Source organism: Cavia porcellus, unplaced genomic scaffold (genome assembly GCF_034190915.1).
Source record: "Cavia porcellus strain 051 isolate PalLab524CR breed Dunkin Hartley unplaced genomic scaffold, mCavPor4.1 scaffold_1, whole genome shotgun sequence".
Lineage (NCBI taxonomy): Eukaryota > Metazoa > Chordata > Mammalia > Rodentia > Caviidae > Cavia > Cavia porcellus.
This window is the reverse complement of record NW_026947484.1, coordinates 239499955-239515262: the sequence shown is the minus strand read 5'-3', so window position 1 is coordinate 239515262 and position 15308 is coordinate 239499955. Positions and strand designations below refer to the sequence as shown.

Below are 15308 nucleotides of genomic sequence, written 5' to 3'. Positions count from 1 at the left end.
TACCCTCAGAATCAAGTAGGTGTGTTCCTCATCCCCAGCGCATTCATCCTGGATCTGCTCCTGAAGGTAATTAGCAATGTCCCGCAGGTCCTGGTTTGGTGTACGAGTTGTCTCAAAATAGCTATGGAATAAAAGAGGAGCATTAGCACTTAGCATGCATACTCAGGCTTCCCTTAAAGTCCAAACTTAGGTATGCTGGCTTCTTAGTCAGCATTTCCCCCCGCCCTCAGAACCACCAGCAGAGCAAGAGTAACCACCAGGGATTCAAGGCGGAGGCAGGCCACTGTGCATGACATCGATGTCTTTTTTTCCTGGTCCCAGGAGGAGCACTCCTGGGGAGACTTACTTGTTGACCATGTGGCTCAGCGCGTACAGGGTGGCCCGGCTCAGCTGCTCCTTGGCTATGTTGAAGGTCTCGCGCAGCATCTGTGCTGAGGGGTCTGGGATCAGGGCCACCAGGTAGGTTACAACGTCTATCAGAAGTGGGTGAGCTTTCTCACTTCTTAGCCACTGAAGGACGTGGGTGTAGCACTGGGGCTGGCCACACTGAATCAAGGCTTGCAAAGTGATGGGGCTGGGGAGAGAGGACAGAGAGACATAGAGAGCATCTCTGAGGCACATGCGTGTTTGCCCCAGCTGTGCTTGTGTCCAAGAGCGCCTCCTGGCATCCTTTCACAGTCCCAACTATTTTTCAAAATGCAACTCAGAGGCTAAGAATCATGATGGTTTCCCTTCCAGCTAGGGAAGGCTAAAGGAACCCTGGACCTGAAGCCGAAGGAGCACTGTGGTTGCCATCTGTGGGTCAAGACATGTCTGGCCAAAACTGGTGAGGTCCTTTCCTGCCTGTGGTTCCTCTGTGACCTTCACTGCATTTAGATTTGGTGCCTAGAGATGACATGATTTTGTTTGCCTGAGTTCTTTCTCCACCCAGCCTGTACACATGCAGAGAGTGCAAAGCTCTTTGCGTCTTAAACTTCTCAGGGTACCCACAATAGAACTAGGAATTACAACACGCCCGTCAAATACTTGTCTGGCTACAATGCAGTCTGTGTGTGAACACATGTGCACGTGTGTGTGTATGTGAGTGTGTGTATGTCTCTGCCCATGCAACACTAAGCACCTCAGCTGATATTTGTCTACCCAGAAGATATCACAAAGAATTCACTAATTAACTGCAAAGTTCTGCCAGCTTCTTGGGGGTATCTAGGAGCCTGAGCCGAGACCCTCAAAGTCCTACCTGGATACCTCGATCAGCCGTGGCAGCAGCGACGTGATGTCCTCGCTGCTGAGGCCTCTCAGGTTGGTGACCAGCTTGCTGAAGAGATTTGCTCTCTGCACCTGCGGCTCAAAGCCTGTTAGTTTTTTCAGTTCCTGGAGGGTCTTCAAAACAGCTTCGGCCTGCTTTGGCAGGAACGTGGATTTGGTGTTCTCAAAGGCCAACCCCACCTTCAGGGCACCTGGAGGGAGCAAAGTGTCAGAGGGACACAGCACTGCTTCCTCCTGCTGTGTCTTTGTGGAAGGGGAAGGAAGCCAGGGAGGCACCACAGTGGGCAAAAGAGAAGAAACCAGCCATACTAGGCGTTTGGCTTTTTAAAACGCGAGTCATTGTAGTGACTGAGGGCTGGAATCCTCTGAGGTAGATCAAAGGCCTGGAGAAAAGTAATGCTCTTTGGAAGTTGTCTTCCAGGAACTCTCCGGGATCCAGTGCAAGCTGCTCGGAATCTGGTGTCGGATCACCCTCTGCTGAGACCCTCTAGAGGAGGCTCTGCTGCCAGTACGGCAGCTCAGTGGTCTCCTGAGGGAACCTTCTAGCAGCTTACTGGGTGGGGTGACCTCTCTGCAGCCCCTCCACCCTTCTCTGACCTGTGCCAGGGGGAGGATGAGAGCCAGCATGGAGAGGGGCACTGAGCAACCCCCTGCCTCCCTCAGACCGGGCCCCCTCTGCCCTCCCGGTGAGATTCCAGCCACTGAGCTACCCTTGTGTCATCTCCTGCCACACAGAACAGGTGTAAGACCTTGGCTTCTGCTGCCTGACACCACAGGAGAACAATGAAGTCTCAGGACAAAGAGTTTTGACAGATTAAATGCAATCTGATTCGGGGTGAAAATCACTGGAGTCCCTTTTAGCTCTAAAGACCAGTTCTTGGAATCACTGCTGGCCTGTGCCTGGGGTCCTTTCCCACTGCACGCCTCCTCCAGGAGGGCCCTCAGTCCTGTCACTGGTCATATGAGCTTACCAATTCTACCACAGGTGCCATGGTAGACTTCGGGTTCCAAGTTTTACCTGTGCAAACCTAAGTAGCACTCTCCCTGTGGCACTGGAAAATAAACACGCTTTCTCCCTGGTGGTAGCTCAGTGGACGGAATGTCACGGTTCATTTCTCTCAGTGGTCAGTGGGCATTTGACAGTGTGCAGATGCCAGTTAGGCCACGACTGGTGCCTCCCAAGCTGCATTTTCTAGCTTGGACATGAAGTCTCACCTTCACCAAAGAATCGACTGTTGATCTTAGGTGTGTCTTCGAGTTTCAAAGTCTGTGTAACCTGGGTCATCATCCCGTACTTATTCCTGGGGACAAAGGAAGCACACGTGTCACAGATGGACAGACCCCCGGAACACACTGTTCTGCTCATGGTGAAATTCCCCATCTCTGTCCTACCCACATCATGGCCACTTTCCAAAGAACAGTTAAACTGAGCCAGGCTCAATCCGAAGAGGATAGCCATAAACTCCTATCAGAAAGATAAATACTCTGTATACCTTAGGTCAGTGTAGAGTGAGGGTTGAGATGAACAGATACCGTGCCTCCGTGTCTCCCAAAGCACAGTGCCAAATGCAGCAGGCATCCAATAAATATTGGGTAAGTGTCAGTTTTCAACGTGGATTTGAGTGGGGAAATCACCACTCAAATTCTTCCATGAAACTTTCTGACCAGGGCACCTGTGATGACCCCTGCTTTCTGGATCCACGGCCCTTCATGTCTGGGTCTCAAATTGTTTCAAGCGCCGCTCTGTACCCCCTGTGCCCACTCCCAGGTACAGCCTAGCCCGAGATGGGGCTCTGGTGAAGCATCAGCCCAGAGTGAGGTGGGGAACAGTGAGGTGGGGGACGGCGGGCGTCCTACTTGTAGGAGAAAGGCAGGAACAGGTGCTGCTCCCTGCAGACGGCTTCTGACACGTGCTTCCTCTTGGGGTCCAGGGTGTACTGGCAGGACTGGCTGCTGCTGACCAGGGTGGACAGGGGGCGGGCCTGTGGATGGCAGGAGAAAAGCGTTTTGGTGAGACCCGCTGAGGCTTGAGCCCAGGGCTGCTGTCACCGGGATTTGCCTCCTGGATAGCAGGGGATGGGACTCCTGCACTGAAGAAGAGACCTGGACGCGTAACGGTCAGTGAAGGGAACGAGGCAAGTGAGCACGTGCGACTGCAGACCCTTTTGTTGCCCTGTACGGACACCTCGTGTCCTGCCTGCACCCCCCAGTACACGCTGTGGCACACGCTGTGCTGCTTAGGGTTCCTTTGCCTAGAAGCTCATGCTTTCACCTTCCTCCCGCATACGCTTCCTGTGTCTGCTTCAGGTTCACACCTGCCACCCCCAAGACTTTGCTAGTACAGTGTCTGACTAATGCTTTATCCTAGGTCAGGCACAGACCTGAGGCAGCCTGTGGTCACGTTCCCGAAGGAGTTACCACGGCCAAGCAAACACAGGTGGTACAGTTGCCGGCGACGCCAGGCAACAGCAGAGAAGGTTATATTACTGAGGGGGTGGCCTGGTCAGGAGGCCGAAGGCCTGGCCTGGTCAGGGTCATACTCGGGGTGGAAGGACATGAATTTGGGACATTCTCAGCTGCGACATTTCACGGGATGTGAGAAAGGAGCAAACAGCTTTGGGGACTGCCTAGGGGGCCAGATGCTTGGTACAATCAGCCTTTTGACAGGAAGGGACAGTGGGTGGATTGTCTTCTCAGGGATGGGCGGTCAAGTCACCGCAGATGGTTTGGTGCTCTGACAGAGGACAAGAAGGCTGCCCTGGGTGGGCCGCCATTGGGAACCTGACTGCAGGCCTGACATAGTTAACGGTTACCCATGGTCTTGGTCCTCCTTCTCATGTCCTGCCCAGGACCTCACCCGTGGTCTGTGTAAGATCCAGGCTGGGCAGACTGTCCTTGGAGTCCTTGCTCACTAGGCCATGGCAGAATTTTCATGAGGCCGCGGCCATGCGCACAGCGATGTGACAAGAGACTCACCAGGCCTCTGATGAGGGCCAGGGGGCTGGCGCCGGTGCTGCTGGGCTGGAAGCCGGTGCACTCCTGCAGGTTTCTGTCTGTGGACATCTCTGTGGCCACGTTTCCCTTCCTGGTCTTCACCACAACATGTGTGGAGCAGTTTCCGTACACCGTGTCCTGTGGGGGCCGAAGACCAAGTCAAGACACTGGACACGAGAAAACACCCATGAGATGCTGGCGAGAAGCTGGGCAAGAAGCCCGAGGGCCACAGCACGGGAGAGTGAACTCAGGAGGGCTTGGGTTCCTTCAGGCGGAGGTGGCATCGTGAGGCCCTGCCAGCCCCAGAGCCGCTCTGCCTCCAGCCACAGAGCAGGGCAGTACGGGCCCCACAGCACCCATAGCGGTGAGGTCAGTTGGCTCCATGGCTGAGCTGGAAATCTGTGAAGTGGCCAGCAACTTATCTCAGCCTTTCTTGGTACCCAGGATACACACCAGCTTTATTGTGCTATAATTTACGAATAGGAGGGGAAAAATCAAACCAAAGCAGGCAGAGTGGTTGATTCCCCAGCAACTGCATTAACACTAAACCAAGAGCAAAGTCAAAGACGCGTAACAGGAAATAGGGAGATGGGAAGGGACCGAGAGAGGGAGAGCGGGAGGCGACAAGCTAGGCCAGGAGGTCTCCCCGCCGGCCAGGGGATCCTTGTGTGCTAATAAAAAATAAAAACTGTTTAACAAAAAGAAAAAATGAGACCCAGTGGCTCGGCCTCCCCAGGCAGCGAGGCCAGGGCAGGAGTGGGTGGGGTCGGAGTTTCCCAGCAGGGAGCCCGCGATGGCCCCCCCCACACCCAGGGCACCGCAGTCCTGCCCCAAGGGGTGGGTAGAGGGTCGCGGCATCCCTCTTCTAAATTCTCACCAGAAACAGCTCTTGCGTGTCCTCTTCCGTCTCCGGGGGAGCCAGGAGAGCAGACACGATGCCCCTCTTGATGTTCAGGATGTGTTTGGGTTCCTCCTCCTCTGGGTAAAGGAAGACTCGCTTCCCCTCGGGGAAGGCCAGCCGGAGTTCGTGCCTGTGGCAGAGAGACAGCGGGTTATGGGGAGCCCTTCCCTCTCCGCTGCGGGCCTGTGGGGGGAAGCGGGAGGCGGGCGGACCCCCCTCAAGGTCACCCCTTTAACTTCATTTTAAATACATCTGCACATGTTTTCAAAAGGTCTGCACGTGGAGGGCGAGTCGGGCACGTTTAGGTCCCCTTCTGTTTTGCTTGGCTCCTGGGAGCCACCCTCACTGCCGTGGACACGGGTGGAGACGGCTCGGTCCCCCCACGGTCACGGCCTCCGTGTGTGCACGCGGGCCACATTCAAAGATTTTTGTCAGCGCCTGTTCTATTCACATGGCGTTTTTCTTCATTTTGTTTCTCCCATTTATGAAAACCCCAAGTCGTTTGCTACAGCTCTTCCTAAATGTGTGTGCCTCTCCCGCTGTGGTTAGCATAGTTTATGCAACACTGTCTCCTAGGCGTTTACACTCTCTCGGAACCCCTACTGCCCCATAAACAATACCGAAACCAGCATCTCCCTGTCCTGCTGCTTTTACATTCCGGGGCTGCAGTCCTGGAGGCCGGGGCTGCTTTTCCAGAGGATCTAAGCGCTTCCAGCCAGAGCACACAGGGCCCGGGCACTGGGCTCCCGCAGCAGCCACGGAATCCACTGGTCCTCTGCTGGCTGGCCACACGGGTCATGGCTGCTCTCCATCCCGTCCCTCAGTCTCAGGGGTGTAAGGTATCCTCTCCTGACATCGACCTATGAGTGCATTTCCTGACCGCTCGGGGATCTGAGCTTCTCCTGGGGCATTAGTTAGACCTTGTGTACGGCCCAGGACAGTCCCACGGGGAGAGGACCTGCTTCAAAATGGAGACGCTCGGGGACGGAGCCTCTCGATGTGGCCAAAGGACCACATATCTGCACGCACACACAGGGCTTCCTAACTTTGAACTGGGATTGGGGGGCTGGTGTTGAGAACACTTTGTGGCTGCTGCAACGTGAGCACTGACACGCCAGGAAAAGTGCCAGCTGTGAAAAACCGCACTGATTCTGGGGCACAGTGGCTGTGTGCTGGCCCAGGGCAGGAGAACAGTTCGGGCTGGGGCTGCCCCTGCCCTGCCCTGCACAGACCCTGTGACCCTGGGAGCTGGCCACGGCAGCACCACCAGGGGCCACGTCAAACACCCCGGGCTCCATCCAGCTTCTGTGATTCTTCAGCAGAAAAACACATGTGTTTAATCAGAAGACCTCAGGCTTATTATCCTCAGGAGTTTAAAAGCATGGGATCTTTTAGAGGCACATTTAAATGATAACTAAGGGAACTTAACCAGGGGAGGAAAAATAGTGCTTCCTTCCTTCTGGTGCTTAGGAAGTCTCTGCAGTTCCCTTATCCACGTGGAGACAGAGCAGGAATGCTTGGACCCTGGAGCCTGGCTAACAGGAGCGCACGTTCGCACCTCCACGCACACCCACGGGTGTCCCCACAGCCCGGGGCACACACGCCCATGCCTTACCTGGACATGGCAGCTGCAAAATCCTCCGAGTTCTTGGTCTTCTTCAGCAGAGCCTTGCCCTCAAGGTTTAAGCCGTGTAACTCTTTCAGGGTGCACTGGCTGGTCTTCAGGACGAAGCTGCAGAGCTGGGGAACCTCCAGCTCAACCTGAGGACGGAGGGAACAGCACATTGAGGTTCCCATCAGGGACAGGGCCAGCCCCACTGCTGGGGCTGGAGGGAGGTGCTTCTGGGGAGTATGGTTCTGTGCCCACATCAATGTGCTCCAAGCACCCCTTGTGGGTCTCGGGGCATCACCTGAGGTTTTGGTCTTTTCCTCCTCCTGGGGTGATATGTTTATTAGATGAGGACTCCTTAATTATACCATCTAAGGTACAGAGAGGAGACTGTCATGTATCAAATAATGGGACCCCTAAAATTTACTGCAGAGAGCCTTGGGGACATCAAGAGTTGGCATTGTATAGAGACCTTGGTGACCTTAGCAGAGAGGTGGAGGAGGGGGGAGAGTTAACAGAAAAAAGAAGAGATAGCATCATTGTTGCTACTGCCGGTGTCTCCTCCTCACTGTCACCCCAAAACCTGCTTGAATCTATGAGTCTATTGAGAACTCTTCGGATAGCAGGAGTTAAAACAAAGGATGCCTGGATGTTATTCAAAGAACTTCCGGCCACAGTGGAAATGCTGTGTATCTGCCCTGCCTAACTTAGCTCAGGCGGTGAACGCCTGCCTTAGGTGACAGGAAGCCCAGAGCCGCGGCATCTCAACTTCTCTTCCCTGCATGGACCTCAGCAGTGGCCTTCAATCCACTCCACAGCTGTGTGGCCAGGAGTACAACCAGTCTCAATGGGAGGAAAGTTGTATGAAGAGCAAACTGCATATTTTCAGCGAGAGATTCTGTCTGCCTTGGGTCACACACACTGCTTTCCGGAGCTGCCCAGCTCTTAGCTCATCTGCTGGGCCGTGATCTAGTTCTACATCAGACTGCACGGGAGGGCTGGGCCACGCCCTGCAATTCCATTTTAGGAGCTAATGAGAAAATCAGCAGGGCTGCTAAGGTGTCTAAGGCTGGCTGCTGCTCAGCAGGGGGGCTGCCCACCTGTGGAGGGCAGGGACAGGGTCCGGGCTCCAGGTTCCTCCGGCCCCGCCCTTCTTACCTTGCAGTTAATCTTGGTGATACTTCTGGAATCAGCCTTCCCGGGGATGCCACTGGAGCTCTCTGCCTCATAGCTGTATACATATTTCCGGAGGTGCTTGAATCGAGTTGCCTCTTCTACAACGAGAAGCAAGTCAGCCACGTAGGAGGAGTGACTCTCTCCTAAGACAGTCAGCTCTGAGCTGACAGGGGAAGTGGCGTGATAATAAAAAATGATAATTGAGTTTAAATTATTTTTAATTGACTTTACATCACATTTGATGTTCCCTTATAGATTTAACTTCTCCACTATGTTTTACGGAGACTGATGTTTAGTTAGGATTTCTTAGCTATGTCACCTGAAGTACAGAGAGGAGGTTTTCACATATCCAATAAGGGGACTCCCCAAAACCTACTGAACAAACCCTTTGAACAGAAAGGGTTGACATTAGTAAGGGGTAGTGCTATTTCTAATCCTTTCTCAGCTTTACAGTACCATAATTCTACTCTGATTCTATTGGAGGCAACGTTCATTAAGCACTAAGGATATCTGGTTGATTTGAAAAACCCTTAAGGAATTTCCGGAGGATTCTAGTCTGCTTGAGAGGAATTTTGTGAACAGTATGAGAAAAATAACATTTAGGTCACGAGCTCGATGTAGTGATGCCAGATGGCCACGAGATGGCAGGGCTGCTCCATCAGAGGCCTTCCTGGTCCTCCTGCATCCCAGCCGGTTCCTCTGACCCCTGGGTCAGGTAAACACCGGGCTGTGGGGGTCTGAATTTGTGCTCAAAGGTTAAAGTCAGCATTTCCTCATCTGCACAAACTTTGAAGCAATGATTAGTCACTGATAAACAGGACACTTTATCTCGAAAGTGTCCACAGTCTAACGCGGTGGACAGTCCTCTTCTCCCTGCCCCCGCAAGCCCATCTTTTAGAACAGGACAGGCAGATGGTCCTGAGAGCCCTGCCATGGGGCGGGCAGAGGCACAGCAATCCGAGTCTTGCCACCGTGCCACACAAGTGAGGGGCCCTGGTGACCAGAAGGACCAGCTGGAGCGGGGCTGGGCCCTCCACACCCCGGGGAGGGATGCTTACTTGGACAGCTTGGGTTGACATTTTCTGGCAGTTTGTCTTCTGCAACAGAAAGAGAAAGAAAATGGCATCTTCCCATGTCCCCTCCCTGGGCACAGGGCTTGGGGGAAGGACTCTGGCATGGGCAAAGCAGTTCTGGAAGACCCCACCCCCACCCCAGCGCCTCCAGCTTGGCCTGGCTGTGTGTGGGCCCTGGGACCCTGTGGCGCCCTCCCTCTGCCCAGGCCTCCTCTCCTCATCCCAGCCCCTACACTCACCAGCCTGGGCACCCGCGTTTGGGAGCAGCAGCAGCAGCAGCAGCGGCAGCAGCAGCTCGGGCCTCGGTGGGCCCATGCCGGCTGCGGGGTGGTGCAGGTCCTGTCAGCTGCCCAGCTGGCTCCGTGGGCTCCCCGGGACACACAGCGGGCTGGGCTCTGGGCAGGTGCGGCGAGAATGCCTGTCCCGTACCAGCGCCCCATTTATAGGAGGCCCTGGCTTAAGGAGAGTTGCAAAAGGTCCAAAGGGCAGGTCCCCAGCCCGCCCTGGCCTGTTTGCTTTTCCGCACACGCTTGCCTCCCGGCCCAGGAGGGATCCTCGAAGCCGCAGCTGCCCCGGGCCTGGCCTTGCCCACTGGCGTCTTGGACAGTGGGCCCTGGGCGGAGGGCTTAGGACCCTGGCCTTACCCTGCCCTGGGTGCCTGCAGGAGATGAACGCACCCAGCGGCAAAGCCTGCCTCCTCCTGCTCTGCCCGGGGAGGCCTTGGAGAGCCAGGCCTCGGCTTCCTGGTTGGGACATTTTTCTACACTATTTCCCATTTTGGTGGACGGTGTGTTTGTGTGGATGGCCCAAACCTGACCAGTACTTCTGGCTTTGGGGAGAGAAGAAAGCAAGGGGAATGGGGAGGCATGGTAAGTGACAGCGTGGCCCTGGTGGGATGGACAGCTGACCTGAGTCCAGGTGACAAAGTTTTCAAAAGCCTAGCCAAGAGCGTGCTAAGGAGAAGATGCGCCCCCAGGCCCACCTGGGCAGGGCATCCTGGAGAGCCTCGGACAGGGGTTCCCCTGTGCACGACACCCAGAGGTCTCCTGGGGTAGGGGCACTCCAACAAAGGAGTGTAGGGAGAGGGCTGGACCCAGCACATCCCCAGCAACGGCCCAGAACCTTCGAGCCAATCTTCTCCTCCTCTTCCGGGCACTGCCCAGGCCCTCAGGAGGGTTTTCCCAGCACCCTGTACTTCCGCTGGGAAATCACGCCTTGGACACCTCTCTGCAGCCCCAACTGGGAGCCGGGCCTGTCCGGAGAGGCTCTCGGCCGGCTGGTACTGTGATGGGGGTGACTGTCTGAACCTGGCCGGGTGGGAAACGAGAGGCACGCGGCATGCAGGGAGCGTTCCACCCTGGGGGCTCGGCCGCTGGGGCGCACAGCAAGGCGTGAGGGTGGCAGGTGTCCCGGAGGCTGCATCGGAGTGCGGGTGGGGGAGAACCCTGGAAGCACTGCTGGGGAAGCCCCTGTGTTGGTTGCAATGTGTTCATTTTGTTTGATCTGTAAGATACACCCAGATGTAGCAAGCTACTTGTGAAATAGCTGAAGTCTTCTGAGGATGCTACAGATGGTCCACAAGTGATAACTTTAAACCATACTCGTGTATAAAGACCATTGTTCCTTCAAAGGAGACCTAGGCACGTGACATGGGTCTTGTTCCCTGCCAATGGGCCCCATGGCTCGCCTCATTTAGCTACTATATTCTGTGGTCTGCATTCCCCCAAGGACGATTGATCGGTTAGGGCAGATGTTCAGGGGTCTCAGCTGACGCTGCCCAACCTGCATCATTGCATCAGGAGGGGTCCGAAAGGCAACAGCCCCCAAGCACCACTTCTCTGAGCATTTTGTTCATGTCATCTACCATGTTTGACTTTCCACAGGACAAGCACCACTGTGTCTGAAGAAATGGTTCCATTCCAAGCAAATTCAGTTCAATAAGAGTGAGTGAGAATATTTAAGTAGAGAAAGGAGAAAGAGACGGCTAACGACGATTAGCAAGCACGTGTCCAGGGCTTCTCTGTTGGACAGTAGATAAAACCAGTGTCCAATGGCCAGCACGAAAATGAAACATAACTTTTATGAAGTTGAATTCAAAAGTGGGTGGATGTTGGGGAAATTGAAACGCTGGCATTGCCTGTGAAAGAGCTGTCGCCATCTGTGTTTGAGCAGAGCTCGGGGTTCACGTCCCTTTCTTTCCCTGGTAGCCTTTGGAAATGCCTCCTGCCTGGGCCCAGGGCCCTGTGCAGCTCCCTAGTGAGGTGCAGACGTAAGCGTCAGAGAGCAAACGGCAGGTTGCTGTGCTGCCTTGACTCCACTCGGAAATACAGAAAGGATTACGGTGCAGAATTGTCTTAAATGACACAGTCTACTTAGAGCCTAGAAGCTACTTAAGAGCGTATTGTTTGACCAGAGATCTCTCCCTCCTCCCGTTTCCTCTGAGAAGAACATTTCTCAGTTGACTCTCATAAACAGGTTCTAAGTTTCAAAGGACGTGAGCCAGTTTTCAGAGAAACTTCAGGTACACCCAAGAATCAGGCAACCTGCATACCAGCCACTCATGGTACAGAGAAAATCCCGGTTGGGTTTTGGGAGCCAAAGTGGGGATGAGACACAGGAGGAGCTGGAGCTGTCTCAGTGGGGCTGCACGTGAAGCTTGTAACTTCTGGTGGGTGGTGGTGCCTGCCTGTGCCCCTCTGTGCTCTCAGGATTGATGGTATCTGACTCCGTGGGACTTCAGTGAGAATTAAGTAAAAACAGTGATTCGAACTGAGAAGCATCTAGCGAGAAAACCGGCAAGCAGGAGTCGTGATGGCTATCACTCTGGCAGAATTTCAGTGTTTGTTGGGTGCTTCTTTGCCTATGCTAAGCTCGGCCTCTAGATCTCCAGAGGTTAACAGGACACGGGTAGGAATGGAGGCCAAGGGAAAGGGCAGGCGTGGAACAGGAGGGCCAGGAGGGCAGTGTGTGGCTTCGGCAGAGCATCTTTTTGCCTCTAATGATGCCTCGAATTTCTGGTATTTGAAGCCACTTTTGTTTCTCAGGCAAATCGAGACCTTACCAAAACAAGCAGGCTGGTGACTGTCATTTCATGGTCACGTAGGCTGGTCCCTATGATTTATTTACTGGGATTTATCAGCTTGTGAATTCAAAGTCCTGCTGGGTGAGCCATCGAGCTGAGTAATCGCAGGACTCCAGGTGTGCATCGGAAAGACACCTCACTAGTGGAATTTCCAGGAGTCAGCTCGTGCTAAACGGCCCAGCTAGTCTCAGAAGCAAAGCTCTTCACTCTGCCTGTATGCAGGTGACCAGAAGAGATCTGGCAAAGTTTGGAGAACCATGAGAGCTATTAAAGGTCCCCAGTAACCCAGGATTCCGAATTTAGTGCAGAGCACATATTGAAGCAGGTACTCAGTACATCATTTGCTGAACATAATGAATGAAACCAAGCCATTTAGTTATACCCCACTGCTTCCGGGATATTTATGTACAGTGACCACAATGCTAAATAAATGTTTTCAGTGACATAAAGCGAGGAAATACAATCTGATGCAAATTATTCCCAGCCACGCTGTTCAAAAAACTCATGCGGCAAATGGGGGCCAGGATTGACAGTGATTAATCAGCCTATCTCCTCTCTGCTTGGGACAGCATTAGAATTGCAAATTGCATTAGAAATGCCCACAGGCTGGAAAGTGCATTTCAAGAACTGTGGATGAAACTATGCCCAGTGTGGTCTGCACATGCCAGTGACAAAGTGAGCGTGCACACACACACACGCACAAGAAGTGTCCAGATACAAGTGGTGTGTGGAGGCGAACCGTTCAGGGGAAGATGATAAGGTAGGTGAGTGTCAGTCCAACGCGTACAGGAAGGTGAATGATTATTAATCTCCCACGAGGGTACAGGAAGGAGCTCCCTTACCCGTCCCTTTGCTCCCCGAGACACTAAGTGACAACATGCCGCAGCAGTTCTTCCCGAGGAGAGAGTCCGGAGCCAGCGAGTTTCCGTGTGAAGCGAGGCCCTCCGTGTGCGACTCTTCACTTGCGTGACCCGAAGGGCTCACCTGCCAGCCCCCGCGGCTGTGTCCCCTGATGAGCGGTTTCTTGGGATCAGCCCAGTTCTCCTTCGTGGCTGTTGCACTTGACCTACTGTCTGCTGGTTTCTCTAAAGAATCACGAAGAGCTCTGATGGATCCTTGTTACCCTGAACTTGGGTTTGTTCTCATAATGTTATTTAATGTTTTGTCTGTTTAACGTGGGACCTTCCCGTCAGAGAGACGGTGTGGTTTGCACTTTTCTATGCACACCTTGTACGAAGGAGCACGCACTGCGATTGTAGTGTCACGGGGTCCGTGTGAGATGGCTTTCTGTCCTGTGAGCTTTTACTTTGGCTCTTGGGTGACACTGATTACGTTTGTGGCTGACTTTAGAAAGCACGGTGGACTTGGATCTATGAGAGGAGCAGGGTCTGAGCAGGGCTCATGGGACACTCTCCAGCACTGTGTGACGGGAAAGCAGGGCTAGGCGGCTCAGCTACCCCTGCTCTGACTCCTGTGATTCTACGAACACAAATACGGAGATTGCACGGAGCCAGGCCCAGGGCGGTCAGCAACCCTGGCTGAAGACTCAGGATCACTGAGCAGGTGGCATTTTCTGGTGACCCCTGCAAAGACCTGTGCTTATGCTACCCAAAGGGACAGACAGAGCCTCCCCCACCGTAAACAGATTTCTAAATAAGAAGGCGCATCTTCGTGGGGGCGGGTGGCTGGAGAGCGCTGAGGTGCCACTCTTGGGAGGCCCTCATTCCTCACTCCGGGCTTCCCTGTGTGGCCATCTCAGGCTTCCTGGGCTATCACTTGGTGCTGGATGCTGTTCTTTACTGATTCATTTTTAAAAGTTTTCTTTATATTTCCTTGAGAGACTAAGCATCAGAACACAGCCAACCAGATGGGTAGACAAACCTCACCACAGCCCATGACCACGGACTCTCCTCACGTATCCTGGGGGCCCCTGGGCTCTCAGGGAGCTCGTGGAAGAGGAGAAGGGCGTGGTTACACGTCACGGCCTGTCTCGGGGATGTGTAAAGTGCCAGGACGAGTTAACCCATTGGACTGCAGGGTCCAGCGTGGTCTCCTGGATCCTGGAAGGGTGACACTTGAGTTGAGTCTTGGATGGGAAGACAGGATTTAGGTCACTGCAGGGAAAGGCACTGCTGACAGACTGGTGGCAGGAGATTATGCTTGACGTGTCTGACAGCTTCGGACTCAGCCAGCCAACTGCATGCAGTCCAGAGAGACGGTGGCTGAAGTGAGGGATTGGGAAGGAACACAGCTTGCTGCGTTTGAGCCAGGACAGAGCTGGCAGGCTAATTAAAATCTGTGATTTAACTGGTGGTTACTGTAACACTGCATGTAATATCCTTGGCACTAGGTGTAGGACATATGGCATTAAAACTGCCGCCCCTACAGAAGGCCGTGGGGATGGGGTTCCCCCTGTCAGGAGCTGGGAAGGGAGGAGTAGGAGGTGGAATTCACAGAGTCTCAGACCCAGTGAGGATCTCAGACACCAACTCTGGACTGGTAGTTTGACTTTATAAATAGAGAAGCTAAGAGCTAGACAGCCTAAGTTTTTTTTTCTTTACATTTTTGGTTTTGTTTCAAAGATTTTTTTTTGGTTTTGTTTTAAAGTTTATTTTTATGGCAAGGACTGGGCTGGGGTCTCATAGATTGTTAATTTTTATTTTACAGTAGAATATTCTGTCTTCTGCAATTGTACAAAATTTGTATTTTGACTTCGTAAAGTGGTTGAGAGATGCTGTGTAAGGATAGATTCTTGATATCAGTTCCTGTAATTCATTGCTTAATTTGATTGTTTTGGTGTGTTTTTAGAATACAGAGGACTACAGAGCTAATTATGTAGAGTCACAGAAGTGCGGGACTCAGAGGGCTGTGGGTCCCTAAATCCCGATCTTCTGATCCTAGAACACCTGGACATCCTCAGTAGGGTGCCTAAGCTGCGGAGTCAGAGAAATTAGGTAGTTCTGTAGTCAGTGTAGACATTAAGGATCCCCGAAAGGGAAACTTCTCCAGCCTGTCTATCTGCAGATAAGTCCTGCATCTGCACCCACATCTGGGTCCGTCTCAGCTGTTTCTCTCTCCCTCTCGGTCACGGGCCACCCATGAAGGGAAAGCTGGAAACTTTGTCTGTAGTGAATGGAGCTTGATTTTCAAACCCTGTCTTTGCCTACAGTCAAAACCCGATCAAGTCATTCAAATGGTAATGCAGTA

The 15308-nt window shown here is 53.4% G+C and overlaps 1 protein-coding gene across 1 annotated transcript in view; it reads right to left on the bottom strand.

The window, feature by feature from the left end:
- Positions 1-9443, bottom strand: part of Apob (apolipoprotein B) — a 37709-nt gene extending 28266 nt beyond the window's left edge. The window contains exons 1-11 of the mRNA XM_003473159.3: positions 9259-9443; positions 9005-9043; positions 7929-8044; positions 6777-6922; positions 5138-5291; positions 4243-4398; positions 3124-3248; positions 2482-2567; positions 1238-1457; positions 347-574; positions 4-121 (exon numbers count right to left, since the gene is read on the bottom strand). Of these exons, the coding sequence (XP_003473207.2) occupies positions 4-121; positions 347-574; positions 1238-1457; positions 2482-2567; positions 3124-3248; positions 4243-4398; positions 5138-5291; positions 6777-6922; positions 7929-8044; positions 9005-9043; positions 9259-9334 (1464 nt within the window). The 5' untranslated portion in view covers positions 9335-9443. The remainder of the gene's footprint in view (positions 1-3; positions 122-346; positions 575-1237; positions 1458-2481; positions 2568-3123; positions 3249-4242; positions 4399-5137; positions 5292-6776; positions 6923-7928; positions 8045-9004; positions 9044-9258) is intronic.
- Between the last annotated feature and the right edge of the window lie 5865 nt (positions 9444-15308).